Source organism: Mytilus trossulus, chromosome 12, assembly GCF_036588685.1.
Source record: "Mytilus trossulus isolate FHL-02 chromosome 12, PNRI_Mtr1.1.1.hap1, whole genome shotgun sequence".
Classification (NCBI taxonomy): Eukaryota; Metazoa; Mollusca; class Bivalvia; order Mytilida; family Mytilidae; genus Mytilus; species Mytilus trossulus.
In genome coordinates, this window is record NC_086384.1 from 11341995 (window position 1) to 11368283 (window position 26289).

General features: G+C 32.2%; 2 protein-coding genes across 2 annotated transcripts; one reads left to right on the forward strand and one right to left on the reverse strand.

Moving 5' to 3' along the window:
- Positions 1-4347: 4347 nt before the first annotated feature.
- Positions 4348-11463, reverse strand: LOC134692813 (PCNA-associated factor-like). The gene is made up of 4 exons (XM_063553385.1): positions 11322-11463; positions 6887-6967; positions 5419-5602; positions 4348-4750 (listed from the first exon to the last, which is right to left on the reverse strand). Exons 1-4 carry the CDS (start codon positions 11362-11364, stop codon positions 4723-4725), a joined length of 336 nt encoding a protein of 111 aa, XP_063409455.1. The 5' UTR covers positions 11365-11463; the 3' UTR covers positions 4348-4722.
- Positions 11464-19227: 7764 nt separating this feature from the next.
- Positions 19228-22302, forward strand: LOC134692821 (transcription factor HES-5-like). Its single transcript, XM_063553399.1, has 3 exons — positions 19228-19392; positions 20257-20358; positions 21602-22302. The coding sequence occupies exons 1-3, from the start codon at positions 19345-19347 to the stop codon at positions 22220-22222; spliced, it is 771 nt and encodes a 256-aa protein (XP_063409469.1). The 5' UTR covers positions 19228-19344; the 3' UTR covers positions 22223-22302.
- The last annotated feature ends 3987 nt before the right edge of the window (positions 22303-26289 follow it).

Genomic DNA, 26289 nt, shown 5'->3' on the forward strand with positions numbered 1-26289 from the left:
AAACTGACCTATAGAATACTATACACAAAAACTGACCTATAGAATACTATACACAAAAACTGACCTATAGAATACTATACACAAAAACTGACCTATAGAATACTAAACATGGAAACTGACCTATAGAATACTATACACAAAAACTGACCTATAGAATACTATACACAAAAACTGACCTATAGAATACTAAACATGGAACTGACCTATAGAATACTAAACACAGAAACTGACCTATAGAATACTATACACAAAAACTGACCTATAGAATACTAAACACAGAAACTGACCTATAGAATACTATACACAAAAACTGACCTATAGAATACTAAACATGGAACTGACCTATAGAATACTAAACACAAAAACTGACCTATAGAATACTAAACATGGAAACTGACCTATAGAATACTATACACAAAAACTGACCTATAGAATACTATACACAAAAACTGACCTATAGAATACTAAACATGGAAACTGACCTATAGAATACTAAACATGGAAACTGACCTATAGAATACTAAACATGGAAACTGACCTATAGAATACTATACACAAAAACTGACCTATAGAATACTAAACATGGAAACTGACCTATAGAATACTAAACATGGAAACTGACCTATAGAATACTATACACAAAAACTGACCTATAGAATACTATACACAAAAACTGACCTATAGAATACTAAACACAAAAACTGACCTATAGAATACTAAACATGGAACTGACCTATAGAATACTAAACACAGAAACTGACCTATAGAATACTATACACAAAAACTGACCTATAGAATACTAAACATGGAAACTGACCTATAGAATACTATACACAAAAACTGACCTATAGAATACTAAACATGGAACTGACCTATAGAATACTAAACACAGTAACTGACCTATAGAATACTATACACAAAAACTGACCTATAGAATACTAAACATGGAAACTGACCTATAGAATACTATACACAAAAACTGACCTATAGAATACTAAACATGGAAACTGACCTATTGAATACTATACACAAAAACTGACCTATAGAATACTAAACATGGAAACTGACCTATAGAATACTAAACACAAAAACTGACCTATAGAATACTAAACATGGAAACTGACCTATAGAATACTATACACAAAAACTGACCTATAGAATACTAAACATGGAAACTGACCTATAGAATACTATACACAAAAACTGACCTATAGAATACTAAACATGGAAACTGACCTATAGAATACTATACACAAAAACTGACCTATAGAATACTAAACATGGAAACTGACCTATAGAATACTAAACACAAAAACTGACCTATAGAATACTAAACATGGAAACTGACCTATAGAATACTATACACAAAAACTGACCTATAGAATACTAAACATGGAACTGACCTATAGAATACTAAACACAGAAATTTTAAGTTGATTGATAAATTATGACAGTGAGATAAAGAGAAAGATAAATTTGTATGTAATTTTTAAAAATGTCACAAACTTACCAAAAGTGGTTCACTAAAACTGATCAAATAACAAACCTGAACAAGCAACTATGCTAAATATTAAAAGCCATTGAACCATGACTGAGGGGATAGACTCAATTGTCTTATCAGGGCCTTTTATAGCGGACTATGCGGTATGGGCTTTGCTCATTGTTGAAGGCTGTACGGTGACCTATAGTTGTTAATGTCTGTGTCATTTTGGTCTTTTATGGATAGATGTCTCATTGGCAATCATACCCCATCTCTTTTATAAATAATCTCCAAAGAAATGTGATAAACCGTTACTAATACAACTGCATACCAAATACCAGTGAAATACAAGTATGCAACCTCAAAACTTTGAAATGTTCACTAATGCAAAAATTCCATTGAATTATTCACTACCAACAGATCAGGATCATTTAATCTCCATTCAAATATGACACGCTAATACTTGTACAACTGCATACCCAATATTATTGACTTACAATGAAAGTGTTTCTACTCATACTGTCCAAATCACCAACTTAATATATTATACATGTACTGATGATGTAGACCATGACTGAGAGGGAAGGGGACAATGATCACCATGGAAATAAGAATTGCCAATGCTAGTCTAACTACATCATTAAGCAGTGGTGGATCCAGCCATTATAAAAAGGGGGGGTTCCAACTATATGCTCCCATTCAAATGCATTGATCGTCCAAAAAAAGGGGGGTTCCAACCCCTGGACCTGCCAATGATAACCAACCATTAGTAGTTTCCCCTTGAACTAACTTTTGAGCTGCCAACGCAATCAGAAACAGTATTTTTGCTGGATAATTAAAATTAAGAGTGACAATGCAGACTATAAAAGACCATTTTAGTTTCCTAGTAGTTATCGATATTTAATTTAATGATAAATGATATAGGGATTTCAATTTCATCAGTAAATTTCATGGCAAACCAACCGAAACTTTTGGTTCTAAAACAGTGTTAAGGAGTGCCAAATTATTGTTTCAACTGATTTATTCTTCTAAACACAAACATGCCTGTGCAGGTAATAAATGTCAGTGCTCAGACAAGAGCATGTTTAAGCGTTAATGTTGAGCCCTGTTTTGTACTTGTCCAATATGCTTTGATGGATTTGTTAATGTACTTCACTACAAGTCAAGTTTTTCAAGAAAATGTTTTATCCTACCTTGGAAAATAATTCTCACCTGGAACTAACCAGTCTTTTAAGATCATCTTTGACCTATAATCGGTTTTTTTTCTACAAATTGTGACTTAAATGGAGTTGTTTCATTGGCACTCATAACACATCTTTTTTTCATTGGCACTCATAACACATCTTTGACCTATAATCGGGTTACTTCTACAAATTGTGACTTTAATACATGGAGTTGTTTCATTGGCACTCATAACACATCTTCTTATATTATTTTGCTCTTACATATTGAATCCTTCCAGCTTTGCAGTGATATCATAAAAAAGGAAATGACAAGCTTGATTGCTTTAGTTGACTTGATCAGAGATTTTACCAGGGCCCTTGAAATGAAGGAGCTAACACAAGACCACTGAGGAGATTAGTGCAATTTGAACCCTAGTGCATTATTTTTATTTCAATTCAATATGATTAGATTTCACTTAAATGTGGGCTTAACACTTGATATTCAACCTTTGATGACCAGTGCAAAATATAATGTGAATATCTAAAGGCTATTCCAGAAAAAAATTTGTAAGGGTTCCGCGGAACCCAGTTTCTCGCCTACTTTTGCTGTAAATCACAGGCTCAACAAAAATTAGGAAAAAAATCAATAAAAATATTCCTCTTGATACTATCTTTTGATTGTAAGAAGCTTCTGTCCAAGTTTGGTAAAAATCTAGGATAGTTAATGAATCTAATAAATGTTTTGAAAACTTTAACTGCAGACTGTATGAAGTATTAACTGGAAGAAAATCTAAGTCCATTTAAAAGTAAAATACAGAAAAAAATGGAGTTATCTTTTTACAAAATTTACTTCTGGATACTATCTTATGATCATAAATAAGCTTCTGTCCAAGTTTGGTACAAACCAAGGATAGTTTAAGAAAGTTATTAAAATTCTAAAAACTTTAACCACAGAGTGAATGTAATGTTTCCCCACAGAAAAACTAAGTCCATTTAAAAGTAAATAAAGAAAAAATGGATTTTTGTTTTTTACAAAATTTACTTCTGGATGCTATCTTATGATCATAAACAAGCTTCTGTCCAAGTTTTGTACAAACCAAGGATAGTTTAAGAAAGTTATTAAAATTCTAAAAACTTTAACCACAGAGTGAATGTAATGTTTCCCCGCAGAAAAAAACTAAGTCCATTTATAAGTAAAATACGGAAAAAATGGAATTTTATTTTTACAAAATTTACTTTGGATACTATATTATGATCATAAACAAGCTTCTGTCCAAGTTTGGTAGAAATCCAGTATAGTTTAGGAAAGTTATTAAAATTTCAAAAACTTTAACCACAGAGTGAATATTTGTGGACGCCGACGACGACGGAAAGTAGGATCGCTTAGTCTCGCTTTTTCGACTTTAGTCGAAGGCTCGACAAAAATATATGGGAAGGGGGGGTTGGAAGGCACATTGTATTAATAGTACATGGGTGATGGATATCAGAGCAACTTTTCACACTATAATGCACCATAATTCTTAATTACAATTGTCTGGGTGGTGTGTGCTGACAAAAACTGCCTTCCAACCCCATTCATTTTTTTCTGGAATAGCCCTAAGCCAATTATGTACCAAAGAACAATCATTCAATATTTTTTTTATTATTATCTTAAAAGTTGGACTGGAATGGACAAAGGCTCTTACATATATATTTGATACTAAGCTCATTTAATCATTATTTATTTCATCATAATTATATCTGTACAATATTTACATTTGTGACAATTTACTCACACTTCTTGCATAACACATGATAAAACATTACATGAACATTCTATTCTAAATAAATGACAAATAAATATAGATGTCCATATCTGACCAGTTGACCACACTTTTATAGGATTTTAAATGATGTCAAAATTCTGAATGCTTTAAATAATTTTGCACTATTTCATTACAGCCATTACATTTTTAAAGTTCATACATGTAAACTGTCAACTACTTTCTGTTCTTCAATAGTTCACAAATTGTCCTTTTCAATATTAAACACATTCATACTGTGATAATAATCTATGTAATATTTCTTTCTCTGGTTCATTCAGTCATTATCTGCTGTGGAAGATTGTCTGAAAATAAAGAAGAACACAATTTAAAAACATGAATGTATATATTAAGCGGTAAGCATATCCACACTTGTAATTTTGTATTGTAAAACAGAAAGTAGAAGTCGGACATGATCCACAACAACTCATCAAGGAATGTATTCTTTTCTGTAATACTTTAAAACAAAATGTGATAGACTGAAAGTTCTTTTAACAGGATAAAAGTGTCTTGACATCCCCAAAAAGTGCTTACATTTTTAGGTTAAAAACTATTCATGGCAAAGTTGCTGATCAATTATGAAATATAAAATTGTTCAACAGTTGTGTATAACCCCAACGGTGAGACATCCCAATCATTCCATACACTAAATATGAAGCAAGCAGGAAGTTGATAAGTGATGGAATGATAATCTAAAATTATGCAACAACAATAACCCTCAATAGCAGACATACATAAAAAAGATTTGTTTTTACCTTTTAAAGCAAGACAATCATAAGCTATGTGATGTTCCTTAATGTTTAGAATAAAACGATTGACATAAGGGCATTGCTTTGAGCCAATGGTAAAAGTCTACAGATTGCTTCAAAGCAATCGTATCCCAAAAACGAAAATTCATGAGAAAATGTAACATAAATTTGACATACAGATAAATCTGAATAACGAAGAATGTTTGAAATCTCATTGAATTTACCCTTCACTACTTTGGCTACTGCCACATCCACTACCACTACTGCTGCTCCCAGCCTCACTGTCCTCCTGGCTATTTTCCTTCCCTTTTCCCTTTGGGGACTGGACCAGAAAGCCACCAATACCTTTTTGCCAGTCAGGTGTAGGTTGATCACACACAGAATTGCCACCTGCATACTTATTTTTACCTGTTAAAATAAAATACAAAATATTGCCCATGGAATTCCTATATAGTAAATAATAACCCCAAAACATGATTGTTTGAAAGAAAAATATTTGTTTTTAATAAATAAAATATGCTCTTTCCCAATTATATCCAACATGCATGTATTTAACACATATTTTTTTGTAATCCTTCCAATCTTCTCTTAAAATTTATGTCTATATGTCTGAATCTTTTTGAGGAACCAATTATAAATATTTCAAAAAGAGATTTTTGCGACAATTATCTTAACCCTTTCAACGCTAAACACGACATATGCCGCGATGACGTACGCCGTTCGCCACTGCTATTCGCGGCATATGCCGCGATGAAAAAGGATTTTTCATTAGGACTCTTAAACCATTCGGTTTTCATTCGGGTTCTCTCTAATTTTTCATCGTTTGGATCTAGGATATGCAAGGTCTCATTTGCGCTTGAAATCCCGACAATTTTTATAGTAAAATCATGCAGTAGAAGGAAAATAGAAGGAAAATAAAAACAAATATTTTGACAAATGCAAATGGCGGAAATCGGAAACGAAGCTGTAAATATGGAAAAATTTCAGCATTTCCTTGGCGAAACTAACAACGAGGATTAGTTAAAAGGTTTCTTTATATCTCAATGTGTTTATTACATTAAATTCGTGTGGGAAATATGATTTGATCGATCATTACGAGACGTAGAAAAAGGGGGGAAAACGGAGGTTGACTGAAATTTTTTAGCACGGAGCTATTTATTTGTGCCACGATTAAATAAAACGTTATGTATGGTACAATACGCTACTGAATCGGGCTATTGGTGTCTTCTTTACAATATGGCAGATAAAACAACAAAATAAATGAAGAGTAAAAGTAGTTTTTATTCAAAATTCAACACAAATGTAATAAATTACACCTTTTACCTGTTAATTACCTGAAAACGCAGGTAACCTGATAAAAATTTCAGTAAAATAATTGCCTATCATTACAGTTCATGCTCTCCTGAGCATTTTTCATGCAATAACTTTCTCTGTATCTCATATAATAAAAAAGATACAGCAGTCTGAAAAGAAAAATACTGTTCTAATGAATGAACTAAAAAAAAATGCAGCAGCAGCAGCCATTTTTCTATTTTTTTGTGTAGCGTTGAAAGGGTTAAGATAAGTGTACATCATGCACAAGAAAATGACTAGAAGAGTTGAAAACACATGGCTTTGACTATTTTTATTGCGAGATCACATAAATATCTGGAGCTATGTGATGTACTATTGACCACAACTTTTTGTACTTACTACTGCTTGGTGAAGAACATGATGAGGTGTTACCAGAACTACTGCCACCCAAAGCTTTTCTTGGAGCCCGTGCAGCAACAACTGTAAAGATAAAATTACTAAATACATATTTAAAATTAAGATCAATAAGCTTAAAAAAATATTTTTAAGTGTAGCTCTACATACTGAAAACAGTCAATACAAAATGTATATGTATATAAGTGTCTTTTCTTGATAACTTAACGAAAATAGTTATAATCAGATATGATGTGTTATTCATACGACAGATAGTCATGATATTGATTGGAAATCGATGTTGAACGGTCTAAATATTACAAAATGTCAAACTTGCCGAGAATGAAAGTAGTATACATGTATTGAATGATGATATAAATGGATTATCTGGACTCGGAAAGGTCGTTGATCATAGTAAAGCACACAAAATGTAGAAAAGACGTTTACCTATATGTGAATATAGATACAGGTGTCTGAATAGTACAAAATAAGTAAAAATTAGCGCAAAATTATTGTACACAAATTTCCCGTTTTGAATGGACACTGCTAATTAGCTTTCAGTCTCTATATTGCACAAATTTTTAAAAAAAACCACGAAATAAGAAAATCAATAAAAGCAAATGTAAATTAGGAAATATATGGCAGATTCCATGTAAGAAAGTGAAACAACTCCCATAAGCATGTTAGGCAAAAATCATAAGCAATGAACTTCTGTTTTTGAATACATGCTTTACTAAAAAAGATAAAGACAATTTGACCAAAAAAAAAATTATCAGCATCATCCTTTTTAAATAAACGAAGCCTTAAATGTTATGTTTCTGACATAAGATTTGACAGACTTTATTATTTCTGACATAAGATTTGACAGACTTAAATATTTCTGACATAAGATTTGACAGACTTTATTTTTTCATACATAAGATTTGACAGACTAGACTTTTTCATACATATGATTTGACAGACTTTAATTTTTCATACATAAGATTTGACAGACAAATTGAGTTTCTGACATAAGATTTTGACAGACTTGATTCTGACATAAGATTTTTCATACATAAGATATTTTGACAGACAATATATATTTGTTTTTTTTTACTGACATTGGAAATCAAATCCTAGTTGAAAGTCATTTTTAAAACCCCTGGAAAATACTGCAGCCTAACATTTCACAAGATTTCACCTCAGGTCAAATAACTTTAACTGTTGGCACATTCAAATGTTTCAGACATAAGAAAACAAGTTTGACAGATCTTATGTATGAAACATATAAGTTAAAACTATTGCTTGAATAAAGTTAAATGAAAGAATCAACATGGGTTTTTTCTTATGCACTTCATGATTTACAGTTTTAAATGGCATATATTGGAACCAACAATGATTTTGAAAGTTTTTACAGCGATGTTCCTGACATAAGATTTATTGACAGACACTGAGCTATAAAGCAAGATATTTGAAAGTGAAAAAAATATATATCACAGATGTTTTTGACTAAAAAAAGTAACAGATTTGGAAACAGGGATGTTTGAATAACATGACTACACTAGAAAATACTAGTATACAAGTGTCAACATAAAGCATTTCGACACATTAACATTGTGTACAAAAATGGGAGTTAATTCTGTCAAATTTTTTGCATTTTTTCAACTTGTTTTAATAATTTCTACTTTAAACAGAAACTATCATATCCAAAAATTATTTTTATAATTTCATCTACCATCATTATTCATCAAAACATTCACAGATTATCTTTCAAATAACTAATTATTATTTTTATTTATTTATTCATTTTGACAGACATTTCCATTTCTTACATGGAATCTGCCATATGCATTAAAGGGACAGATGAATTGTCTAGTACTGTTACATCATGAGGGGAGAAATGGGAGTACCTTCATGACGTATAACTATAAAAATTCTTGACAAATGACGCTAATGGTAATTTTTAGTGCATGGCAATGAAATATACACATTCTTTTAGACAATAACAACGTCATGACTGATTTTGAAGAATCACGTTAATTTTTTTCCAAAAATAACAAACGATAATTAATTGAGACATCTGACCAATAAGGATATTTTGACAAATCACCGTAAAATTTTACCCAATTTAACGCAAACACTAGACGAAAAATGAGCCTTTGACACCCGACGGTAAAAAGGCATTACCACCCTCCACCCTGGCCACTGTCCGAAGTTAATGTACAAGTTTTACCCCTCCAATATCTGTATGTAGGTGCCTGTCCCAAATCAGGAGATTGTAATTCAGTGGTAGTTATTTTTTTTAATGACTGATGTGTAACATTTTTTTTGTTCATTTTTAGTACATAAATTATAGGCCGTTTGCTTACTCGCTTGACTGTTATAGTGGATTATGCGGTATGGGGTTTCCTCATTGTCAAAGGCCATAGAGTCACAGGGGCTTGTTACAATTGCCGGGTTTACTCTCCATACCAACCCCTAAAAAAACACAAGGGAGGAAGCTAATTTGCGACAATGCTTCAAAATATTGTTGTAAATTTTTTCTTAGACTTTCACTTACTCTGTGACCTGGATAAATATGTTCCCACTTGAATTATCTCTCCAATGACATATATTTGTTAAGGACCTATTAGGAGACAGCACAGACTCAACAGTAGTGGCATTCACTGATGGTTCATGTCAAGGTAACCCGGGACCATGTGGGGCAGGAGCAGTAGTATATTCTGGAAATAGCCAAGGCATAAGTCTAAAGAGGCCAGTAGCTAATAGAGGATCGATACTTCTTGCTGAACTAGTAGCCATACTAATGGTCCTGGAGCACTGTATAACGACTATAAAGGATCAGTTTTCTGAGCTTAAAATACTGTCAGATAGCCAGACTGCTGTAGGCATCTTGACTCTGAACTGGAAATCTTCTAACTACATCGACACAATTACTGATATCAAAGAATGCTTGGGAACGCTCTTAAGACACGGCATACTAACAACCCTATCTTGGATCCCAGGCCATGCTAATATAGCCGGGAACGAGATAGCGGACCAGTTGGCAAAAGACGCTGCAAAAGAGGCCTCATCACTAAATGATCAGTATAATGTCATAACCATGTCAGATGTAAGATGTGCAGTCAAGATGTCTACAAAACTCAAATGGCAAAGCAGATGGACAATTAGTGAAACTGGAAGACAGCTTTTCAACCTAATTCCTATCGTTGGTAAGGACGCACAACTAGACAAGCCTAACAAGCAAATAGGAAGAATATTGTCAGAAATAAGAACGGGCTACAGCAGACTTAACAAATACAGAAACCAAATCGGTCAATCCCTCACGCCATATTGTGAATGCGGAGAAGAAGAAACATCAGAACACTTCCTGCTATACTGCCCAAGATACCAACAAGAAAGAGAGGACATGCGAAGACAAATGGAACTACTTAACATCGATCCAACAAATATACAGTCAATACTAGCACCACCAAAAAGAGAAACCTACGAAGCAACATCGCAAATTGTAGGGGAATATATTACAAAATCAGGGAGATTCCAAGAACTTGCAATCCCTGATTCCCGATCCTGCGCCTAAACAAGTATACCAAAGTACCGCGAGATATTACCTCAAGCAACGGTGTACCATAAGAGGAGGAAGATGGCACACAGAGAACAGTAGTGTCAATTATTGACCTTAGGATCAGGATCAGGTTACCTTAAGTAACCTATATAACTATTGTAATCCTTAAAACAAACTCGACATTTCTGAAATAGAAGGAATCAAGGCCCTAAATTTGAAAATGAAAGTACTAAAGCGACATCTACCGGAAATTATATTTTCGGCTGTCTCAGGAATTTACATGAATATGATGATGAAAGACGGTATATATCGAAAAATTCCCGCCAATTTTTACGTTATTGAAATCAAAAATACCGAAGACTTCCGAAAAGCATAACATTTATGGTAAATACCAGAGTGCCGAAAATATATTTTCCGATAGGTGTCGTTTTAATACTTTCATTTTCAAATTTAGGGCCTCGATTCCTTCTATTTCAGAAATGTCGAGTTTGTTTTAAGGATTACAATAGTTATATAGGTTACTTAAGGTAACAAATATATGTCATTGGAGAGATAATTCAAGTGGGAACATATTTATCCAGGTCACAGAGTAAGTGAAAGTCTTAGAAAAAATTTACAACAATATTTTGAAGCATTGTCGCAAATTAGCTTCCTCCCTTGTGTTTTTTTTAGGGGTTGGTATGGATAGTAAACCCGGCAATTGTAACAAGCCCCTGTGATAGAGTGACCTATAGTTATCAATATTTCTGTGTCAATTGCCTGAATTGGTTTATTGTGGAGAGTTGTCCCTTTGACAATCAATAAATCATACCACATCTTCTTTTTTATAAATTATTATAGTTGTAAAAGTTTAAGCGAAGTTCAGTCAAACTTTAGGACAAAAAAAACTCATTATACCCTTTCTCGACGCTCCACTACTGTCTGCTTTTGTTCTGACCATGTTTTCAGTGATAAAATTGTTCCCGCCTGTTCTTTGTTATTGTTGTAGTTCCCGCACTTTCCAGCCGGAAGTGACTGCATGTAAGTCGGACCAAACACAACTCGGTCCCAAAATATATCGGACCAAATATCACGATATTTGAGTGATTTTTATTTGCATCTACATAATACTTCTTAACTTCAATATGTTGAAGATTACAAGAATGCACATGCTAGGGAAACAAATGAAAACTAAACATCTTTACAATAATTTCAAGAAAAAAAAACATTTTTTTTGGGGTTTTTTTGTATATAGATAAAAACATGGTTTGATTTAGCAATACATATGTGGTTTTGCACCAGACTTAAAAGCTTCTAAGTCTGGGCTACAGGCTACTTGGTATGTTAGGGAATTCCACAACCTTATTGTACTAGGAAAAAATGAATATAAATGATAGTTTGTGGGAGAGAATGGCGGCATAAATTTATGTTCTTTGGATGGTATTACTGGGTATGTATTTACTGATCTTTACTGGGATTGAGACTAATTGGTGTTGAATTTTATATAGCATGGTGACGGATGCAAGATTTCTTCTTTGTTGTAATGTTGGCCATCTTAGATGTTCAAGCATGGCTGTTACACTGCTTTGATAGCTGTATTGGTTGAGTGTATACCTGGCAGCTCTTCTCTACCATTTCAATTTTATGTATTTGTTGTTTCTGTCAGGGGTCCCAGACGACACTACAGTATTCAATTTTTGGTCTTACGTATGTTTTGTAAGCCAGTTCTTTTGTTTTTATGCTGTTAGTTTTGACGTTTCTTTTAATAAATCTCAGTGATGCATTTGCTATGTTCGTGATGTCATTTAAATGAGAGTTCCATGTCAGATTTTAGAAAATGAGGTGATATTTTGTCTGGACCAATTGCTTTTGATGGGTTTAAGTTTTTTAGTAATTTAGATGTTCCTTCTGGGGTGATGTTTATTTGCTTCATTTCAAATTTATGTGTTGCTGATTTTAATGATTTTAGTTCACAAATGTGAGATAATTTCAAAGGTTTAGGTGTGGTAAATGCTGAGTGAAATTAATGGTTTAGTGCTTCAGCCTGATCTTGGGGGTTTGTTTTTGTTATACCATTTACCTTTAGTGGTGATACACCTATATTTTCACTTTTTTGTTTTTTTTATGAATGAACAAAATTTTTTGCTTGGTTTACTATCTTTTAGTTTACTGTCTTCAATTATAATGTTTTCTATGTAGTTCCAATATGATGTTCTAAGCTTTTGTTGTACTTGGTGTTTTAAGGATCGGTGCTTTTTGATAGTATCCGATTTTTATCTGATTTTGTTGCCTTTATTTTCTTATGTATTCTGTCTCTTTTTCTTATTAGTCTCTTTATTTCTGGTGTTAGCCAAGGAATATCTTGTTTTTGTTTCATTATTTTTGATGGAATATTTTTGTCTGTTATTTCTTGTATTTTGTTTTTGATCAGTGTCCCCTTTTCTTCTGTGGTGTTATTAGTTAGTGTTAAAGAAAAGTATTCGTCTTGGAAATTTTTAACTTCTGTGCGTATTTTGTCCCAGTCGGCTTTTTTGTATTGACTTATTTTTCTTGGTGTTTTCTTTTTTCTACCTATTGTGATGTTCATTTCTTGGAAGACAATGTCATGGTCTGATTTGGTGTAGTTTAAAGGCTATTTATACATAGTAGGGCGTTTCAAATATTAAGAGAAGGCCTTCACAGCTGATATGGTTCAATGAACTAAATTACAGAAATCGCTTATTTTAAAAGTACACTGAGTTCATTTGTAAAAATAATTAAAAAAAAATAGGTCACCGATGAGTTAAAAAAGTTATTTCAACTTTTAAGCAAAAAAAATGGTTTTGTTTCATCAAAGAGAGATAATTTCTTGGAGCTTTTTCAAATGATATCATATGAACATTTTAAAAGTCATCTGGGGCCAAAACGAAATGATTTTTTTTTTAATTTGTGTACCATATTATAAAGCAACAACTAATAGTGTAATAAAAAATCCACAGTAAAAACATTTGTCAGTAGGAAAGTTGCCTTTTTATACGACCGCAAATTTTGAAAAAAATTTCGTCGTAAATTGCTATCACGTTGGCGTCGTCGTCGTCGTCGTCGTTGTCGTCGTCGTCGTCGTCGTCGTCCGAATACTTTTAGTTTTCGCACTCTAACTTTAGTAAAAGTGAAAAGAAATCTATGAAATTTTAACACAAGGTTTATGACCATAAAAGGAAGGTTGGTATTGATTTTGGGAGTTTTGGTCCCAACATTTTAGGAATAAGGGGCCAAAAAGGGCCCAAATAAGCATTTTCTTGGTTTTCGCACTATAACTTTAGTTTAAGTTAATAGAAATCTATGAAGTTTTGACACAAGGTTGATGACCACAAAAGAAAGGTTGGGATTGATTTTGGGAGTTTTGGTTTCAACAGTTTAGGAATTAGCGGCCAAAAAAGGGCCCAAATAAGCATTATTCTTGGTTTTCACACAATAACTTTAGTTTAAGCAAATAGAAATCAATGAAATTTAAACATAATGTTTATGACCACAAAAGGAAGATTGGTATTGATTTTGGGAGTTAAGGTCCAAACAGTTTTGGAATTAGGGGCCAAAAAGGGACCCAAATAAGCATTTTTCTTGGTTTTCTGCACCATAACGTTAGTATAAGTAAATAGAAATCTATGAAATTTAAACACAAGGTTAATGACCATAAAAGGAAGATTGGTATTGATTTTGGGAGTTTTGGTCCCAACAGTTTAGGAAAAAGGGGCCCAAAGGGTCCAAAATTAAACTTTGTTTGATTTCATCAAAATTGAATAATTGGGGTTCTTTGATATGCCGAATCTAACTGTGTATGTAGATTCTGAACTTTTGGTCATGTTTTCAAATTGGTCTACATTAATGATTAAGGTCCAAAGGGTCCAAAATTAAACTTAGTTTTATTTTGACAAAAAATGAATCGGTTGGGTTGTTTGATATGTTGAATCTAAAAATGTACTTAGATTCTTGATTATTGGCCCAGTTTTCAAGTTGGTCCAAATCTGGGTCCAAAATTAAACTTTTTTGATTTCATCAAAAATTGAATAAATGGGGTTCTTTGATATGCCAAATCTAACTGTGTATGTAGATTCTTCATTTTTGGTACCGTTTTCAAATTGGCCTACATTAAGGTCCAAAGGGTCCAAAATTTAACTAAGTTTGATTTTAACAAAAATTAAATTCTTGGGCCTCTTTGATATGCTGAATCTAAACATGTACTTAGATTTTTGATTATGGGCCCAGTTTTCAAGTTGGTCCAAATAAGGATCTAAAATTATTATATTAAGTATTGTGCAATAGCAAGTCTTTTCAATTGCACAGTATTGTGCAATGGCAAGAAATATCCAATTTCACAATATTGTGAAATAGCAAATTTTTTTTTAATTAGAGTTATCTTTCTTTGTCCAAAATAGTAAGCAAGAAATATCTTATTGCAAGAATTTTTTTAATTGGAGTTATCTTTCTTTGTCCAGAATCAACTTAAATCTTTGTTATATACAATATACAATGTATATTCACTTTTTACTATCAACTGATAAATTTAAATAATCTTTACCATTCAGTGATAACAAGCAGTTTTTTTACATCTTAATATTTTATGATGTATTTAAATGAGTAGTTATTGTTGCAAACTCCATTAGAATATTTTAATTGAGATTAGTTTTGGAATAAGGGAAAGGGGGATGTGATTAAAAAATTGGGTTCAATTTTTCTCATTTGAAATTTCATAAATAAAAAGAAAATTTCTTCAAACATTTTTTTGAGAGGATTAATATTGAACAGCATAGTGAATTGCTCTAAGAGAAAACACAAATTTTAAGTTCATTAGAACACATTCATTCTGTGTCAGAAACCTATGCTGTGTCAACTATTTAATCACAATCCAAATTCAGAGCTGAATCCAGCTTGAATGTTGTGTCCAAACTTGCCCCAACCGTTCAGGGTTCAACCTCTGCGGTCGTATAAAGCTACGCCCTGCGAAGCATCTGGTTTGAAATATGTTTTTTTTTCATTTAAGGACCGGTCAATATTTATTTGGGGGGGGGGGGGTGGTCGGACCGTTGCAATTCATATTTCTTCCTTAAAAAAGTTTCTGTCCTACCCTCTGAATATACCAAAAAAAGTTTCTGTCTAAATAGAATGTAGAATAATTAATTTTATAATCTGGTTTGTTATTTTTTCAACCTTTTCAAAATCATTTTATACTTGTCCTATTAACCTATTATTAATGTCTAGACTTGAAATTGTATTTCCATTATTGTTTCTTGTTTGTTCCTCCAAAAATATTGTTTATTTTTTATTTTTAAATGTGTTTAGCCTAATATTTAACTTTTTCTTCATTCATACATATGCATATGCCATAAAAATATTGCTGTCCTATTAGTGCTGAAGACTAAATAAGTAGAAGTCCTATTAAAAATTAAGTAAAAATAAATGTGTGTCCTTCTACGTTTTGCACCGGCCCCAACTCCCCAATAAATAATGACCGGTCCCTTAACAAAAACTCCTATTTCATGAACTTTGTGCAATTAAAAATATCTAAATAATCCCATTATCCTTCACATTTGCGACACAAAACAATAAATAGACTAAAATTCATGTCTTCTCACAGACTTGTTAAAATACAATCTAATTAAAAACCCATCTCTCATGCTCCCGTTTTCTGATATGTCCCACGCGACATATCAGAAAACGGGAGCATGAGAGATCGGTTTTTAATTAGATTGGTTAAAATATTATATAACAGAAACTTTAGCAGAAAAAAAGAATTAAAAGTAGACAAAGTGATGATCCGGCCTGCACTACATTCTCAGTTAAGTAGCTGTATTATAACAAAGTCAATATAGGACTTTCTTTGAGATATCATTGTGTCTGGGAGACACATTTGATGCCCCCGCAGTTCAAGTTGCTATTTTGAAATAACTTTTAACATTTCACCGCTAATACCCCGAAAATGACAAAGATTCACCATCTTCCAAAAATAACTTGTGACCGTAATCGTCGGAGCTCACAAAATATCTTATGTAACTTTGATTACATTCAATCAAAAAGAGGCACGACCTCTACGCCCACCATGAACCCAGATAGGGTTTACCTCAACAAGACAGTAAAACATCAACAAAACTTCCATATACTTTTAAAATACAAATAGAACTATGTGTGTATTATATAAACAGTTTCTGTTAATTCAAGAGTACAGTTTCCATCAATTTGACACGGTTCATTTCATCCATAGCATAACTCCCAGTATCTATGAGAAAAAATAATGGAAACATTGCTTTTGACTCTAGTTCGTAGATACCCCCCCTCAAAATAAACGGTCAGTATTCCGCATATACACATTATAACGACAAATACTTTATAGTGGAGGACATATATGATAACCTTAACTCACAGACATTTGACTCTGGAAAACAAAGGTATTTTTCGAAGATAAGTTGTTGTGCCTTAACTCGTTGCATTTTAACCTTGTATAATTGATTTCCGACATTCACGTGAACAAACTAACAGGATTTCAGCATAAAACCAAAATATTCCCTTATCTGGAAATATACATGGATTCTTTGTCATGTTATTTATCCAATAAAAAAAAATATATATATATATACGAATTTGAATTTAGATTATGACGCCACGTGCACATCTTTATATAGAAACGAAAATCAAATTCTTAATAAAAAAAAAAGTAGTAAAATTTTTTAAATTCGATAAGTAAGAGCAGATTTTGAAGAAACCAGGCATCTGTTGGTCTCGTTAGAATTTGGTGACGAAATGCTCGACTTACTGATCAAAGATACACCGACATTTTATAAAGTGTAAAATTTCGTACCGTTCCATTTGCTTTTACATTAAGAAGATATTATCACTCGAGAAAAGTGTTATTTTACGTGATTAACACCTTATCTGTCCGTTATGTTAACACTTTTATATTTACTTTAAGATGTAATTATCATGTAGTTATCAAATGACCACGGGGCATCGCGGGACTTAGATTCTTAATACGATTTTCATTGGTCGGTGAAATAAAAAGGAACCGTTAATCTACACAATAAATATTTGACGAGTTTTACACTTGACCCGTGGGAAAGAGGTATTCGTTGTAAAATTAAATTGAATAGAAAAAAAGTATATGGTTTCTGTAATTGGCTGTATAAGTGATGTAATAAGTATATGTTGTTACAAATATTTACCTGCATGGGACTAATACTATTATACAAAATACCTATATACAAACTGTTACGAGTTTTGAATATACACAGTCACATATTTGTAACATCAATTCTATAAACTGTTCTTTGACTAAATGAAAGACTCTTATTCTGCAGATGCGCGATTCACCGAGCAATACATGTTTCTAAAAGATCACATATTTCCAAAATTCGCCAAAATTCACATATTTGCAAAATTTGCAAAAATTCAAATATTGATATTATAGCTTTCATCCAAAACTAAGAATAGACATAAAGGAGTAGGTCCGGTAAGACCCCTTTTTGGCCCCAAAATATAGCAGTTTTACCAAATTGTTAAAAAGGAACCTTTTAGTTATTTATTGGACAGTAGAATGCTTCTGTGACATAAATATGGACTGTTTTTTGACAATACAATGCACATATATAGGGTACTAGCACCATTAAGTCATGCTAAATTACAGAAATCTTCACAATTTTACCATTTTAGTTAAATTTTAGACGGTTTTCGTGTAAAACGAAAGTGGCCGCATTCGTGTTCATCCTTATTATTAAAATGTAAGTTGTATTTGTTGATAATACATAACATATATAAAGGTTGAGATGAACACGGATGCGGCCACTTTCATTTTTGACAAAAAACATCTGAAAAGTGACATTTTTCGGCATATTTTGTAGATTTTTCATATTTGAGCTTGAATCGGATTGTTTTTCATGACAAAACCAGTTAAAATCTTTAACATTAACTAATATAATCAAATAAAATAGACACTTAAGTGTTTAAAAAGTGGTCAAAATCGTCCGTCAGATGAACCTGAAATTTGAGGCCAAAATCGGTCCTTACCGGACCTACTCCTTTCGCTTTCTTGTGTTTACGCTACTATTTTTATACAGATTGTATGTAAAATCTATATCGGATCGTAAAACTTGTTATTCCTATAAGAAATTTAAGATTTAATTCGTATGATCTTAATAAATTATATGATAAAATAAATAAATTAAACTGCTGCACCACAAGAAATAAAGTAAAAAAAAAAAGGTAAAATCGGTTGTAAAAAAAGTTAAAGAAGAAAAATATGAATTAGTCCAAAAAAGTAATACAATCGTTTCATAAAAAATGTATGATTAAATCATATTTCTATTATAAATTTTTTTTTTTTTTTTTAAGAAAATAGTTTATACTAAGACGATAATGGTCTTGCGTCCGTCTTGTGTATGAGCAATTAAACCTAACAAATTGGTAACTTAAGTGTATCTTTAAAAAGTTAAGTTTTTATGATATTGTAATGTCTTTTGTTTCCCCCGAATAATTTGGTTTTCAACTTTATTTGTTTCGTAAATATTTACAGATTTAATGAGAAATATTACGTTCCTAAATATATTTACAGAACTTTCATATACTTAACGAGAGATAAAGGTTTACTGGTAAGCTGAAAATTGACGATTCTTTTCTTTTTTTTTGCCGCCATTAAAACGTGTACATCCTAATCCGTATTTGATTGGTCGGCACTTGAAAGGACCGTTAACTATTTCCCGACAAAGTTGTTAGTTTTATCACGTAATAAGCAATCAGATGTAAACTGATAATCTGATAAAAAGATTAAAGATCACTTAAGTAAATATTTTCAATCTCCAATTGATTTCTGATAAAGGGGCGTGTCTTTTGACGCGTGCCGTCACACGCGTTTTTACTATTATATATAAAAGCACAGAGAAAAGTTTATAAACAAATTTTACAAAGATCAAGTAATATGGTGAACAACATTATTGAAGTAGATTCCACATCTGGAAAACGAAAGGTAGGGTTTATATCCATAGTTTTATTTCTTTATTTTAATAACATTTGCATTTTAATATAATTATTTTAATTTGAACACATTTTTATACCATACGACGTATAGAATTCAAATCAATTCAATATTTTGTTTCAATTATACAGTTTATTTATGTTTGGCACAAATAACAACAAATAAGACACTCGCATATAAAGCAGCAGTCAAAAGTTATTGCAGTCTCAGGTTGAATGTTTAATTTCGTAAATATTTATAAAAAAAAGATAAAAAAAAGTTAGTTTGCCGACATCAGTTCCAGTGTTTGTTTAACTGTTTAAAAATGAAGAAAACTATTGTTTTGATTTGACCGTGAGCTGTGGGTTAAGACATAACTGTTAGTTGATCTATTAAAATTGAAGGAGTCATTATATATTATACAGTTTTCATTATTAGTTTACTTAAATTGGTTATCTCAAGTTTCTTTGTATTTTATTTACAACATAAGAAAAAAAGGTTTTCCATCTTCTAATATTGCGTAAAACTTGCAGAGTTTATATGATCTCAGCCTATTGATTTTGTTTCTGCTTTTCCTAAGAAAACCGCCGGTGTCCTCCATTGAATGATTCTTTTTTTTACATGCAAATAATGTTTTTAAAATGAGAAACATTTGCCATGGTCGAGATTAGATGGGTTTTAGGATGAAGCAATTGATTTCAGTATCATTCAAAAGGTAACTGTTGTGAATTTAAAACTTGAAATAACCACATTTTTAAAAATAAATTGTTATTGTATTATAGATAAATGTTGTCTGAGACTACCATAACAGCAGTCTCAATTATTGTGGATAAAAAATGACAACCTTGAAAAATAAATTTGAATTGTTTTATTTAGATAAATAAGCCGCTGATAGAAAAGAAAAGAAGAGCAAGAATTAACAATTGTTTGTCCCAGTTAAAAACGTTGGTGCTCGAGGCAACAGGAAGAAACAACGAGGTAAGAAAGGATTCAATTACGTAACTTTGAAAAAAACCTTTTTTATTATACACTTGAAATGCAAATATCAGTTTCCTACAATGACCAGCGGACATTCACAGTTATACTTAAAAGGGAATATGTTCTAAATCTCGTAACAACAAATAAATGAGAGAAAAAAACCAACATTTCAAATAGTAACATTTTCAATGCACGTTTGATATCTAATGCATGGCTTAAATTTTGTATTTATTATATTTCATAGTAGTTCAAAACAATTTAGATTGCATAGGATGCTACGAAAGTAATCTACCTTGAGTTATTTCCCCTAGAATCTAAAAATTATTGCTTTGTATCTTTAACTAGGACAAATAGGAGAGGGTGATATCTTAATAATTTTTAATTATTATCAGAACACCACATATTAAATTAAGGTGTTGTACGTCGACACGTGAACATTTCAAAATAAGCACTGCACCTACCAGTTCTCATGTCGCTACGCCAGCTAACCTATACTTTAAAGCCAAACATATAACGCATAGCGATAATAACCCGTATGTGCTAGTTTGTGTTTCAAATGAATTGGAGTAAAAGGCGATACGAGACAACAGACCAGCTACATTACTAACAAAATATATATATAGGTCATTAATCACAGAATCCATTTTTAGGCAAAAACATAACAAACAAATAACTAATGTGGAGATAACGGCCACAGTTCACTTAGAATGACGAGGTCTGACATGATTACAGAATGCCGACATGCTAGTTTTAACTGACAAATATGTGCACCATTGGTAGCAATGGATGCTCAAGTTCCTCCAGGTTAAATTCTAAAGAGAACGAGGGTTATGATCCCCAAATACGTCGGGTCTTATTCGCATCACCCCCTGGTTTCAGGGGAGTAAAGATTAACATTTTTTATATTATAAAACACTGAATACATAGGCCATACTATGTATCATTAACAGTCAAGCTCGAACTGGTACCAATTCAGAACCGGCCACTCAGGGTAGACAAGATTGGCTAGTGCAATGTAATGCTGACGAGTCATGTGACGTTGATTGGCGGGAAACAAGAACCGGATCCGAATGAGGCAATAATCATTTCTCTTTAATTGAATTGGTTTATCTTATAAAAGCGATAAACCGTATTATCATACTAAGCATTGATTATATATCATACTTTATTAACGACTGCATGTATAAAATTATTTGCAAGTATTTTATAATGATCTATAATTAATTTGTGCGTCTATTTTCAGAGTGCATTTAACTCCAAGCTGGAAAAGGCAGACATTTTGGAAATGACGGTCCAGTATTTGGAGAACATTCATAAGAGTTCAACATCCAACCGATCGAACATTACATCTACAATAACGACACCTTATCAAATGGGATACACTGTGTGTACGGGACAAGCAGCTCGCTTCCTAGAAATAAACTCACGTGTCCAGGCAGATAAACAAATTGATATGAATGTGAATAATAAAACAGATGCTTGTCGGACAGTAGAGACCAGAAACCCGGATGTGCCATCCAGTCATAATCAGAACAATTTTTGTCAAGCAAAGGAACCATCGAGTTACAATGAATGTAATATAAACAACAGACTTGTAAGTCACTTGAGTAACAATATCCAGTATCACGTGAACAAAAACAGAGATTCATTCACATCTTCAGTGGGATACAAATGTTCTTCGAGCAACTCGTTGTTATGTGTAAAAACAGAGGAACCATCAACAGAAAGACGACTGACGCATAACAATGAAACACAAAACTTAATAGTGACCGTTAGAGGTCGTGACAGTCCAACGACAAACAGGCACAATTCACCAAATTCTTTGAGTATTCCAATAAATGATAATGTTTGGCGACCTTGGTAGCACGTGCTGACATTGAAAAACAAAACTACTATTATAAAGTGCAATATTTCATCATCTGTGATAATAAAATTAAATTCTAATATACTTCTCATTTGCTTTATTTTTCAAATATTTTAGAGTTGGTCCATATGCAGATGTTCTTATTCATTAATAATACGGGATTTTTTTTTTATCCGATTGTCATTTTTTAAACATTGGAATTTGCTGTTAAGTTTTATGGGGCTGGTTGAAAACTAATAATACCCACAATACATCTTGGAAAGACTTACATTTTTTATAGGATATATTTTAAATTATTTCTTTTGGCAATCTTTTATTTGTAACCATGGCAACATTTCAAATTTGTTTTGATAACAAATGTATCATTTCCAGCATATTACCTGTATATGTATTTAAAAATACATTTATATTTTTTTTGTAAATTTTATTAGCTTAAATGACTAGTTCATTTTGTATGAAGCGCGGAGATTCATACATACAATTTGGACAACAAACATTTTTTTTCTTCTCAGGGTCACAAACAAATCATATTTTCTCCAAAAACTGGAAACAAACTTTTTTTCCTAAAAAAATCCATAGCCCCCCTCCCCCCAGAAAATCAAATGGTTGCAAAACAGAGACATTAAGCTATGTAATAACATATAATTAGAATTACGAGCCAATTCAATCATTTCGTTTTCTGTGCATTATTCTATTACATTTTAAGGCCGATCGATACTGACACTATATTTCATACACATTCATGATTCAGTTCGAAAACAAGTAAAACATATTATATCATTTGGATCGATCCTCCTCACAAACCATGTTTATTCCCAGGCTTCTTTAAATCTCCAGGATAAGGTGATAAGTAAGTCAACAATTTAAACAAATGATTAACGATTTCTTTTCAATTCACTGACCAAAGAAAATCAGATTACATAGTCGTTTGATGTTTACCGTTGACCAGTGGCTATTTGATAATTTATACATTTGAATAAGGGTTTACCTTCACACGTACATGTACAATCTTAGGTGTTAATAAGATAAAATAACGCGACTATGTAGACAGTGATAATATCTTTTTATATCATGTATATAGTAACGTGCAATAATTTATGAGAAATACTTCTTTGATCAAAACAATCGTTGAACAACAATGGCCACAAACTAACGGACAACACACATGCTTATTAAGTTAAACGTACATTTTCAAGCATACTGTAAGACTTAAAAAAGTTTAAAACACTAATACTCTATATAATAATTGAGATGTACGATGGGAAAATTGAAAATCAGCAGATTTTTTAAGTTCTAATTAAAATAAAATTGAGACTGGGTTAATATGTCACAGAGACAACAACTCGACGAAAAAGCAGAAAACAACCGAAGGCCACAAAAAAGTCTTCAACGCAGCGAGAAAATCCCACACTCGGAAGTGGTCCTCAGCTGGCCTTTAAACAAAATAATACACAAGTTCAATGAAAATGAGCGTTACACTGTTAACTCCAAAGCATATAAATGAACTAAAATTTAAAAAAAACACTGCAAAACAAACAAAGACCAGAGACTCCTGACTTGGACCAGACGCAAAAATGCTGCGGGATTTATCCTATTTGTGAGGTATAAACCCTCCCCCTATACCTCTAGCTAATATAGAATAAAGAAACACATACTAAATTTGTACGTTTTTTTAGTTCTTGGTTTTTATTTACATGTTTTTGGTCGCGAGCCTACCAGATGAAGACTTACTATACCAACAACAAGCATTGTGCGCATGGTAATCATAGCATGGTTCTTATTAAATGTATTATTATTTTTTTTATAGTCAATGATATTTGGTACATGTATGCATATTATAGATATAGGAAGATGTGGTGTGAGTGCCAATGAGATTGATATGTATATAAGTATTGAAGTCTCTCAGTTTGCGATTAGTTTAGTTTACTTTATTTTAGTATGCAATTTTTTTTGTGAGATTGATATGTATATAAATATTGAAGTGTTACAGTTTTCGATTAGTTTAGTTTACTTTTTTTTAGTATGCAAATTTTTTTGTATGCTGATATATTAGCAATTGCGACACACCTCATTTCAGGGAGAGTATTTGGTTTCGATCCCTCAGTCATAGTCTATTCACTCTTCAGCTCTTGCTTTGGACATTTAAAAAAGTACAATTTATAGGACACATAGGCTTAAAAAAAGTTATTGAAACATGCCATTTTAAGTGTTAAAATAAAATTTATGAGACTTAACATCAACACGCTTTACATCTTATGATATAAAGAGGGAAGATACCAAGGTGACATTCAGAGAGAAACTGACAACGCCATGGTAAAAACGAAATGCATGAAAAAGATGGAAGTTCAATTTCGATAAACAGTACACAGAAAACTAACCTGTTCAATACAAACCGTTTACTAGGCATTAGACTTTCAAATTATGGCATTTTAACGTGAAGTATATTTTAATATTTAAAATACACATCCACATCCAGTTGGAAAGGGGACGCCAGTAAAATCCATTGCCTCGTTTGTAGAGAGTTCTTCAATTTCTGCACATAGGAAAATAAACAACTTAAATCCAAACAACCAGATTGTAAATGCCCGGTGATAAATAAGTCTGATGTTTCAGTGTCACCAACATATTGCATGTCACAAGTTTTACAAGTGAGTATATATAACACGTATATTGTATCCGTTTTACAATTAGATGTTACATAGATGTTGTATCGCTGCTTCGTTACTGTGCTGGTGTGAAAGAGTTTTCAGTGTTGGCGACTTAACAGCACTTACAATAACTTCTTCTGCGTCGTTTGTAAATACCCGATTTTAGAGTTCTCATGGTGTTTTTTACTTTATATTTAACAATAAAATTGAGAACGGAAATGGTGAATGTGTCAAAGAGACAACAACCCGACCATGTAATAAATATGTCTCTGATTTTCCGGTCTGCGATTAGCAATAACAGGACGTGATGGAAATACAATCTGTTGAGGAAGAGTCATTTTTAATAAGATGCCAATCTTGAAGACAATATAGATGAAATATTTGTCAGATAAAAATCAGTTGAAAAAGGCTTAACTCATCAGCTCGATACAGATAGAAATACTTATAACAAAAACACAGAGAGGACGTACCGGGTACTTGTACATCCAACAAAAAGACACTAAGTACGGATCTGATAGTACTCACAGTGTCTAACAGCTATAATTGAAAGCCAATAGCAATTTATAAAAAAATCATGCATCTAAAATTAGATTATCTATCAATACACAAAAAGATTATGCAAGTGAATCTGTCATGTGTTTTATTTATTAACAATTGCAAGCTTATTTGACTTTATTTGTGACACTATCCTTGATGATTTGATATATCAATATTTAACCCATTGCAAGTATGTATCAACATTGTAATAAAACATAAGTAATACTAGTATTTCAGACTATTGATCAAATAATGAACATCTTATTAAAAACGACTAACCCAAATATTAAAACAAAACCAAAACATAGATTGCACCGCACAGAGAGATCGAACATTAATGGATACCTTTTTAAGTATCAATCAGACGGGACTATTTGGTCTCTTGTGAAGAGTTGTCTAATTTGCAATTATACCACATCTTCTTATTTTTATAATTGCAAAATTAACGATACCAATTTCACTGCACCAGATGCGCATTTCCACAAATGATGTTTTTTTAGTAATGCTGGAGGCAACAATATTTGAAAATCCAAAAGTTTTAAAACTTATTAAAAATTGAACAGCTGATAAAACCATAAAGTACAAAAAGTAAAGCCAAAGCTGACAAGGAATATGACCTTTGAATGAGGAAGATATATTCATTAATCTATAATTATTTCCAAACTTATATGCTGTCACAATTCCATAATCAAGTTGTTGCATCAACCATATATATATAGTGAATCTGATTGGTGGATATTTTATTTAAAAAAAATACTCATTCCAACGGTACTTGTTCAAACGCGTGACGACTTTTTACCTAGGTTTTGGATTTTCAAATGTCACCCCCCCCCCCCCCCCCCCCCCCAGGATGAATGAACAACATTGATTGTCAAAATGCGC

Coding starts and splice junctions, on each gene's coding strand:
- LOC134692813 (XM_063553385.1), bottom strand. CDS start 11,364: ATGGTCAGAACAAAAGCAGACAGTAGTGGAGCGTCGAGAAAGG. Junction 5,603..6,886: donor ATGTTCTTCACCAAGCAGTA/GTAAGTACAAAA, acceptor TTATTTTAACAG/GTAAAAATAAGTATGCAGGT. Junction 4,751..5,418: donor AGTAGCCAAAGTAGTGAAGG/GTAAATTCAATG, acceptor CTTTATTTTCAG/ACAATCTTCCACAGCAGATA.
- LOC134692821 (XM_063553399.1), top strand. CDS start 19,345: ATGGTGAACAACATTATTGAAGTAGATTCCACATCTGGAAAACGAAAG. Junction 19,393..20,256: donor CCACATCTGGAAAACGAAAG/GTAGGGTTTATA, acceptor TGTTTTATTTAG/ATAAATAAGCCGCTGATAGA. Junction 20,359..21,601: donor CAACAGGAAGAAACAACGAG/GTAAGAAAGGAT, acceptor GTCTATTTTCAG/AGTGCATTTAACTCCAAGCT.